The sequence below is a fragment of the Vollenhovia emeryi genome, unplaced genomic scaffold, assembly GCF_000949405.1.
Source record: "Vollenhovia emeryi isolate VEMERY1.0 unplaced genomic scaffold, V.emery_V1.0 DF939164.1, whole genome shotgun sequence".
NCBI classification, from domain to species: Eukaryota; Metazoa; Arthropoda; class Insecta; order Hymenoptera; family Formicidae; genus Vollenhovia; species Vollenhovia emeryi.
Window position 1 is genome coordinate 1,058,104 of NW_011967202.1, and position 10,313 is coordinate 1,068,416.

Genomic DNA, 10,313 nt, shown 5'->3' on the forward strand with positions numbered 1-10,313 from the left:
AGGTAATATATTTCGCGGTAAATTTTCTGTATTAAAACACTGGCCGGTTAATGTCGACTAAAAAACTTGATTAACAAATATAACAAATTGTTAAGGGGATGCTGGAGTGACTCTGCACTTTTGCACCTTTCTAACCTAAAAACTGTCAGTTCGCGGAAACATTTGTATAATATACAAATTAAATGACTTACGTGTACAGATTGAAAGCAGCTCGCTATTCCGGCCAAATGAAAGAATAATACGGCATCATTGAAACTAAGTTTATAAGTCCAATAAGAAATAATAGTGAGCAACACATACATACAGTACATGTAGTATATGTGTTGCTCACTATTATTTTTTATTAGACTTACAAACATAGTTTCAGTGATATCATATTGTTCTTTAATTTAGCCGGAATAGCAAGCTGCTTTCGATCATCTGTACACGCGCCATTTAATTTGTGTATTACACAAATCTTTCCACGAAACAGACAGTTTTAAGTGCAAAAGGTGCGAAAGTGCAGAATCACTCCAGCATCCCCTTAAAGTTATTCGTTCAAATGGAAAGATTTCAATATCTCGCAGATATTATCGTGCATCTTGTTCCTTTTCTCCCCCCCCCCCCCCCATTGCATCTCTCTCGTGAAATTTCTCCGCGCACAAGAACTTTGTCACAGTCGAGAAAATTAATGAGTCGCGTTATTACGGTGTTTAAACGGATTGCGGACGGTCGTTATGATGAGCCGAGAGCCGCGGGGCAGCGCCGAATCCCACAAGATGCCCCCTTCGGATCGATCGCCGCCGCCAACTTTCTACGGGCGGCGGAATGCGCCTGCAGCGCCTGTGCCCGGGCCCACCTACTTTCGATCTAAGACACGTGAATTCGGCGGCTTCTGTGTACCTGTACGAGCGAGTAAATTTCGGTCATGGAGCACGGCGTCGGCGGATTCCTGCGGGGTTCCACTCTCACCGAGCCGATCACGACGTTCCTCGAGGAGGACTTTCTTTTTCGCACGGGTCCCCGCGCGACCTGAATCCGCCCGACGAATCTCTTCTTCTCGGTTTTTTCCCCCCCCCCCTTTTCTTTTCTCATGCGTTTATCTCGCTCCTCGGGCGCGACGCGTCGCCGCTTCATTTTTGCGCGATTAATTAAAGGCACCACCTCAATTGCGATATCTCGTCCTCGTGAACGTGCGGATTTTGATCGAAGCCACCGATTCAAGGTTGCGACACGTAATTTAGAAAGCGATTGGCTTGTTTTGAAAACAACTCTCTGGGTGTAATTTTTAACGAAAAGACGTTTGAAACCCTTAATCGTCACCGTGAATCCTTGAATCTCTCAGACAAAAGTCCGTTTCTCACAGTCCAGTCCCATTTTCGTCGCCGCGGGGGGCAGCGCAGGGGATACCACGGGATTACGGGGCGGATCACGTTAACGGGCGGAAAGGCACTTTTTCATATATCCTCGGTCGTTTGCATGCATTGAACGTGCGACGTAAATGCGCCCGCCGGACGGCCGGCCGGAAGGATCGACGTTACCGGAGGCGGCACCTACGGCGGCCAGTCACGACGTCGTCCTCCTCCCGGCTCGTGACACGTAAAGGGGCAATTACTAACGCAGGATGCGTGGACACGCATTTCGCATGCAAACACGCCGCTGCCAGTAATTAAACGATCCCAGAGAGCGCGTTCCGCGGATGCGCGAGCTGCGCCCCGGCCGTCGTCGTTTGCGCTACGACTCGTAGAACACGATGACAAAGTTGCGCTCGAACGATTAATCAGGGGGACTGCGCGACGAGCTTAAACATATGCGGGACGTGTCGATGCACCGCGTGGAATCTCGACGCGACGAGATTTAGCGGACGTGACGAGTATCGAAAGTTTGGAATCTCGAAAGTAGAGGCACAAAACGCGCGGTAACGACGTAAAATCTTGAAGGACCCTGATCTTAAGATCGAATGGAAGAGAGAGACTTTTTAACGCTTCCTCTCGAAGCTTCGTGTGTTGTCGAGCACGCAGCAATGTTACTTATGACGTTTGTCAAACTTGTTTCTTCTCTCCCCTTTCAGTTCCGACCGCGTCCTCTTCGCTACCGCTCGATCTTCGTTTCCGAAGATACTTCGAGGTCCGTAATTACCGGATGCCTTTTGCGCCTATTTGGCCGGCGCACTCTGTAATCACGTACGCATTACGCCGGTACGATGATCGCGATCGCGAACGCGCGTATACGGCACCTGTGCGCCTTATCGCCGACAGATGGTCTTACGTTACGATTCCTGATTAATTAAAGCTCCCAAGAAGTCGACGGCGGGCAGGCCGTGCCGCGCGCCTCTTTAATGAGCTTAAGTACTGCCCGATATACCGATTCAGTAGCTATGACCACGTGCGATATATTACTCGCGCACCTATGCCCGCTTAATAACTCGTCCTCTTCCTCACCCCGCATTCCTCTCTCGCTCTCTCTTTCTCTCTTTCTCCCTTTTCCCTTTCCTCCTTTCTCCCTCTCTCTCTGTCTTTTTCTCCTCGTCCCCGTTTTACCCCGCATTTTCCCTCTCGCTTTTTCCCTTCGCTCGGCACGGCCTCGGCCTCGACCCCCTCCCCTCCCCCCCCCTCTCTCTCTCTCTCCTCAGCTCCTCCCGACAAGGAAATCGCGAGAGGAGAGGGAACGGCATCCGAAGGATCTCAGCGTCAATTAAGCAAGAGTTGCGAGACAGGCCTAGACGTATATACCTACTCGCACAATCTGCATTTATCTCGGCGAGAGTTACAAGAGCCGTTTGCTATCTACCGCGCCGCGATACGTACGGCAGGGAGTACGAAAAGTCAGTCCGTGAGTTAGACCCGCTCGTCTCGTGTTTCGCGCCCCGCGAACTCGCCTCGTCCCAACAGGAGTCACGGAAGAGCGAGCGAGCGAATGCGAGACTCGTTAATGCTCGCGGAGGAAAATTAGCCTCGCGGCACGAAAGTGTAACGTTTCGTTAGGAAATTCGTTGCTCTCGTCGTGACCGCGCAATTAACGCTTCAAGCAGCTGTGACAGTGCATCATGATGCCGCAACACGCGGATTTCTGCACTGTCTTGTTAACGCTAGGAGAAACGACGAACAATTTCACCCGGTGTCGCATTCAATTTCAGACGGAAGATTAAATCAGGAAGCGCTTACACTCTGAATATCAAATCTCGTGAAAATTTTCAACATTTGCAGATCGCAAATAAATGTAGAAACATTCTAAAACATCTTACGTGTGATCGACAAGATACACGGTTGGTCTCGCGCGCGCGGTTCTCGCTGCGCTTATACTTGGCACGAGACACTTCACTCTTAAGCATGTACCGCCAAAACTTGAAGGTACATGTTAAAATAAAACGTACACGTAATTGTGAGGTACATAAAAATCCACCAAAATAGGAGGAAAGATAGTACCTCGGAATTAGGAGTCTTTTCTTCACAGAAACACGTCTTGTTGGTGGATGTCCACAATATAGACATAAAACGGAAGATTGAATGTACTCTGTCTGTACGTTCGCAATGTAATTCTTGGAACTGGCCACGGCAAACGCCTCGGACATCTATATTACAAAACGCGTCCCATAATGTATGTAATATGCACTTCGTGTCTTTCGCCGACGCGATCACGCGAGTGTGGCACGACGTTGGCATGAAGACAGGCATTTGGAGGTACATTGTACCTCGTGCTACTTTAGGAGGTACGTATGGGAACCACTTGTACCTCCTAAAAACTGTGTCGTGAATTTATAGACCATACCTCGAACGGTACCTCCAACTGATCGTCAAATATTCATTGTTACCTCATATATCTTGTACCCTGTGCTAATATACCGGGCAAAATATCTTCTATCAGCATGCAACTCAAATCTCACACTGAAAAAAATTTCTGGTTGAATTTGGACGAATCAGATAATTCCTTTAGGATTTACCAGAATTCCTTTAGGATTTACCAGAATTCCTGTAATCCTACAGAAATTCTGGTAAATCCTAAAGGAATTATCTGATTCGTCCATATTCAACCAGAAATTTTTTTCAGTGCAATTATACTTTGAAACTTGTACTCGAAGATTACGAGTGTACCACGTCTCTTATTCTCGTCTGTCGACCGGCGGGACTTAATTGCCGCGCGAAAAATCGCCCAGCCTAAACGTCAAACATTTTCCGCGCGGGGATTCCCGGCATGAAACTCGCCGAGACCGTGTAAATTTGCGCCGCGGATTCTGCGAACCGAAAAAGCCCGGCTGCGCCGGCGCAAGCCGAGGGATGGTCGTATACCGGTTCCGATGCTCGGTACATCGAGAGGGTGCGCGCGGGTCATAGGTCGCAGCCGAGTCGAAAGTCGACTTGCCGCGGCGGCGCGGCGCGAGGCAACGGCGTTTCCGCCCGATCGCCCCCCCTGCGCGCCCATTGTGCGTTCCCCGTCCGATCATTATTACCGCGATCGAACCGCGGATCTAGCCGGGGCGGCGGGGACGCAGCTGATATATGGTACATCGGGGGTGAGATAATATCTGCGCGCGGGTTGCGCCCGGTCGTGGCTGCGGCCGGCGCGCCGTAGCACTTGCACGGCGGCGCGTCGTAACGTTATTACTTTCGAGCAAAATGTGAAAGTTGGAGCACGCCATTGTGCGCGCCCCGGCTGATTCAGACAGTAGGGCCTCCGTGGGTACGCACGTGCCTTTGTTTCCCACCGCGAGCGGCGAATATCGCGATTTTTCACCCCTTCCCCCTCCCCCCCTCCCTCTCTTTCTTCTTCGGCGAAGGCGTTTCGCCACGCGCTGTCCCGCTCGTTGTATCAATGGAGAGATAGATCGATCATACGGAACGTCGTGTTGCAATTTGATTACGTTTCTTTTTGCAAACTCTTGCGGAATATATAATGTAAAAGTATACACTCGTCGCCCGATGCATGGCAAGCGCGAAGACACACAATAATTACGTTGCGGTAAGAATAATCTCCGAATTGTTACATTCCGCGATGGTTTAAATGGCCCGAGGCGTTGCAGACTATTATTAGCTACCACGTATTATTTTCTAGTCTGCCTGAACGTTCAAAATTGGCATGTGCATTATAGTAGCGCGCCTGGCAACTACGAGGCCGACACGTTGATCCAACGTCGTCGATTATCCGGTGGAACGTAGCACGCCGCTCAACGAGATTTCTCAACGGCGCGTTTGAGATATTTAGACCGGCTTTTATTACCGGGGTAAGCTCTCGTTGTTTCGCACACACCGCAGTCAGTACCGGTTGTCCCTCCCGAGCCCGAGGGCGCAACGGTTAAATTCCAGCGGGCGTTCTCGCGTGGCGGAATGTCTCCCCGCGAGAGATCCCCGAGTAAAGGAAGAGCCCCGGCTCCTTAACCGATCGAGGAGGAGATGGAGAACGCGAGAGGAAAAGAGAGGCGGAGAGACTCGTCTGAGTGAGACCTTCCGGGAAATTGGATTGGCATTTTGTTCTTTACGAGCGTCCGCGGGGCCGCCATGGTTCTACAAGATAGAACGTTCCTGTCGGAAGACGGGGCACGCGGTTATACAGGGTGGACACTGTTCTACGGATGACGGAACACACGGTTACACCGGTTAAGTGAAAAGATCCCATCCGAGCTTGGGAATTCCAATTTTACTTTGTCGAAATGTAATTTAATCGCGTGCTGTTTTATCGGGGGGAAAAAATTATACCCTAGTTTTAATCCGACTATTGACGGATTAGGTGAGCTCTTCTTGCTCGAAGCCCGAGTACAACGTGGCACGCGATAATTATGAAAATATTATCTGATAACGGAACCTGTAACACACGTAGGTTTCATGTATGTATAATTGTGTACCTTCCAAGTGATTCTATTCTTTCCTAAGTTTGATTACTTGTATCGTTTTCCGAAAACTACACGCGCCTTCACTTGCTGCGTTATTTTCAGCCAGAGAAAATGATACCCGCGCATTGAACAGATTATTAGTATTAACAATTGTCGGGGGACGAAACGCGCGGTTAGACGAGATGAAATATAGGAAGGACGGGCCGTAACACGGGATGAGACAGTGCTATTGAAATGGAAGATACGTGCTCTTTCATTTCGTGAATCCAGGAACGTAATAACGGCCCTCGCCTCGGTATCATTTCCGATCTAGCAGGCTCCCGAGCTTTATCTCGCGTATCGATTCGAATCTCGGTCCAAACGCACCGCATGCTGCGAATAATACTTCCGTTGTAAAGTACCGGAGCCAATCTCTAATGATAGATCGCGAGCGCGGTTTTGCTTCCGATTCTTCCGTCGATGGTTAAACGAAACTCCGGCATTGCGTAAATCGCATGAGAAAGAGACACGCGTCATCTCGTTTTTCCGAACGCCAGAAATGGGGAAAGGAAAAAGAAATGGAAGAAACGAACCACCCGGTGACGCGCTCGACCCGATCGGATCGGATCGGGTCGTCGGCTTGGGCGCTCGCGGATTTTTGCACGGCGCGTGCAGCAGGAAGCGCATGATTTGTGCCGACAATCGCGACACGTAGGCGTATGTATATCGCCCGGGAATACAGTCCGGGTTCGATTCGAGTTCCTCGAGATAGCCGGGGCTGCGCAGCTGCCTTGCCTACGTCCTAGCTCGCTCGCGCTCACGCCGAGCTATCGCGAACGAGAAGACGGCAGACGGAGAATCGTTCTTCCTATCCTTCCAAGTTCGATGACTCTCGGCGATGATCATCGCGAGGGGGCAAACGTCCTCCTCTCCCCTGCCCTCCCGTTCCCCGTTCTCTCTGCCTGGGTCCCTTCGCGCTTCGTCGCCCCCTGCGCTCCTTCTCCTCCTCCACCACCTCCTCCACCTCCTTCTCCTCCTCCTCCTTTTCCTCCCGATGTTGCTCCCTTCTTCTCTCTTCCTTCGCCTTCCCCCCGCGGGTACCCTACGCTCGAGTTATCATAACCGCCGCCATCCGTCATGCATCACTTGCCACTTTGTGCCCCGGAGAATCCTCTCGCCGCGGCACGACAATTCGCGCGCGAATCCATTGGGGAATCGCGACGCCGAGAGCGAATAGCAGGATATCGCCAGGTGGTTGTGTCACCAGGACTTTTCCCCGCGTGCAATTGAACCTCGCGACAAAAATCCGGTTACCGACGAAAAAATCGCCGAGCTGTTGTATGATATTCGCAAAGGCTCGAGCTACTTTTAGAGTCGTTTTATGAAAGTTGTACCCATACAACCTTGTAGCTTACACGCGTATGAGACAATTTTACGTGCGCTGCACGCTCACGCGCAACTACTACGAGTTACGAAAGTTTCGCCGTTTAAAGGAACAAAATTAGACGTAATTAATATCCTGTTACGCATTTATTACGATTTACGATAAAATTGCGCACGTATCAACGTTTAAACGGCCGTAAGCCGCGTGAATTTCAGAATGCATTGTCGGAGGTGAAACTGTGGGAAACACGCCCGGTGTCCTTTTTTCTTTCTCTGATCCGACCACGATATCGATCAATCTGGTCCCCCGTTGTTTCACCGCTGGCGTCGCGCGGAAGTGAAACATGTTGCCAGTCTTCGGGCCCTCCTATTTCAGAAAACGCAGATAAACGCGCGTGTAGCGTACTCGCGCGAGAATATCTAAGCCATCATTTGCACTTGGCGTTTATCGATCAATCGGTGGTTTCGTCTTAACTGCGAGTTTATGGGCCCTTTTCACCGGAGGAAACCTGTATTTCAGATCGTCGCCTCTCGCATCTGATGTCAGTATTATCCGCCTCCTGAGAGCGATCGCGGGCGTAATTTCGCTCATTTCCATCGCCGATTTTTTTTTCTCTCGCGAACGATAAACCGACCGTGCGAGTGACGATTCGATCCCGCACTGAAAAAAATTTCTGGTTGAATATGGACGAATCAGATAATTCCTTTAGGATTTACCAGAATTCCTGTAATCCTACAGAATTTACCAGAATTTCTGTAATCCTACAGAAATTCTGGTAAATCCTAAAGGAATTCTGGTAAATCCTAAAGGAATTATCTGATTCGTCCATATTCAACCAGAAATTTTTTTCAGTGCGATGCCTCGTTTGCGGCGCGAGAGATCGGGAGAGAAAGAGGGAAAAGCCGGCTTTCCACGCGCGCCATCGTTTCCACGTTTTTGAATACGTGGCGCACTTAGCGGGGACCGTCCTGCTTGTCTCGCGCCGTTTACCTTAACGACGTCGACTTTTCTCCGGCGCTTTTCGCATCGCTCTTACTCAGCCCGGGCTAGCGGTACTACCGGTCGATCGACACGGACGGGTCGCGTGTGCAGGTTGGGGCCACCTGCTCCCGTACCGGCGGTGAATGGAAGAACTCACTTTAGAGAGACGCATCCCAGACGGTCCTCTCCCTCGTTCGTACGGCCTCTCCTTCTCTCTCCGCCCGTATCCCGACACGACTGACACGAGGTTAAGCCACGTCTAACTGTAAGATAATCGGCCTGCTCGTTCGGATCGTTTGGTCAACTCGCGTGCGTTTACTCTCCTCTTTTTCCGTCCTCCCTCCCGCCGGCTCTACCCGCGGCCCCGTACGCTCTTCGTTCATCAATGGCCTCGCGAACCGTCGTCCTTCGTCCGACGGGAGATGCTGGAAAGTTATTGAGCAACGGCATTTCTTTTTTCCCTTCCGAATGCGATCGGAGAGAAGATGCGCATTACGGGCGGAGTTAATGGTACTTTTATACGGCATCCGCGTTCCTTATCTCGGTAGCGAGAGGGAAATGCGCAACGCCTCCCTACAATCTGCATTCACGCGAGTGATTTTTCATCGACGCGACCGTCGCGGACGAAGCGGGCTCGTAAAATATACTTCTCGCGGGGAAAATATTAATTAAATGTATCAGGCGTTAAAATACGAGCGTGTTATTATGCAAAAGTGCGGGCCTTATCGGGGAGCATTTGAGGCGGACTACGTAGCATATTTGCAAATTGATCACTCTCATTAACGTTTAATTACACCCTTAATCGTCTTATGCAAAGCCAACGGAATTGGTATGCGAAAGCGCACTTTTCACGCAGGTGGGGTTTAAGGGAAATTGGAACTGGTTTGCAAATTGATCCTCTTAATTGACCGTCCGATCGTCCTACAAAGTATACAGATCGCCGTACAGAGTTTTAATCCCGGCTCATAACACTAAATCAACATTTGCATTTATTTATCACGTTACTTTAGATCTCGCCTTGCTCCTTATTATCCCTCCGCGTTACGCAATTTCCTCTGTTTATTAACGACAGAATCGTTCTGTTACCGTCTCTAACAATTCTATACACATTTTCTGCAGCTGTTATGTAATTAGTGATTATTTTTGTCCACGTATCTTCTTATTACATTTCCACTTAATTAATACACCTCTGATCCGTACATGACGCAGGAAATCTAGCGCGTGATGGAACTCATTGAGAATGCACTTATAAACTCGCTGCGAGCCGTACGATCTGTCTAGCTGATTAGCTTATCTCTCTGAAACTCGTACTTTACTTAAGAAACAGCGCAATTCTTATTGCTCCCGTAAAAAAGTCGCCGGATTTATGGCACATTCAGCTTTACGGATCCAATTAGATCCCACAGTAAGTTTCAATAGGATTTCAGGCGAGCACGTTAGATAATTGGTCCCGCTTTCTGATCCTTCCAGATGCAACATGAATGGCGAGTCGCGCGCACCATAGAGACGGCAGGTCGGCATAGAAATGGGCAACAACGGCAGCAGCTCCCATCAATATTGCGCGTCCAACGGGCCGCAGGAGATCGCCGGGCGCGGGTGGACGCAGTCCTTCCCCCGGGAGCTGGGTAGGCATCACCCGCAGCAGCCGACAGGACACAAGGTCCTGCCGGAGCCGCCCAATCAGCGGCTACGCGCCACCAATAATGGAAGCATCATTCACAACGGGGGAACCATAAGCGGCCGCCGGCCGCCGGCCCTCACGCTTCCGCACGACCTTAATAAGGTAAGGATTCGCGGCGGCTTTTCGAGTCGCGCTGATGACGTGGCGTGCCAAGTTCTTCGTGTGCCGCGGAACGCGAGTCGCCGCGCGATCCGTTGGCAGCCGCGGTCACCATCGGCGAGCGCGTACTCAATTTTTCCGCAAGTACAGATTCTCTCACGCCGGTTGATCATTCACCTGTTCAATAATAGCGACGGATGGGGGTATTGACGATAATAATAACAGACTGGGTACGTTTTCAGTCAAATTCAATCGTGCCGATTTTGGCTCGGTTCGTTGGAGATCCCGAGTCGAAATGTTGGCCCTGTGTTGAACCTTTAATTCTATTATACAGGGTGAGTCTTTCCATATCCGACAAAATTTTTGAGAAGGTAGAACGGATCGAG

The 10,313-nt window shown here is 50.2% G+C and overlaps 1 protein-coding gene across 4 annotated transcripts in view; it reads left to right on the plus strand.

Moving 5' to 3' along the window:
- Positions 1–10,313, plus strand: part of LOC105564486 — an 81,202-nt gene that overhangs the window by 59,748 nt on the left and 11,141 nt on the right. For all 4 annotated transcript variants that reach the window (XM_012016883.1, XM_012016882.1, XM_012016880.1 and 1 more), the window contains exon 2: positions 9,618–9,930. In XM_012016883.1, the coding sequence (XP_011872273.1) occupies positions 9,673–9,930 (258 nt within the window). In that variant the 5' untranslated portion in view covers positions 9,618–9,672. The remainder of the gene's footprint in view (positions 1–9,617; positions 9,931–10,313) is intronic.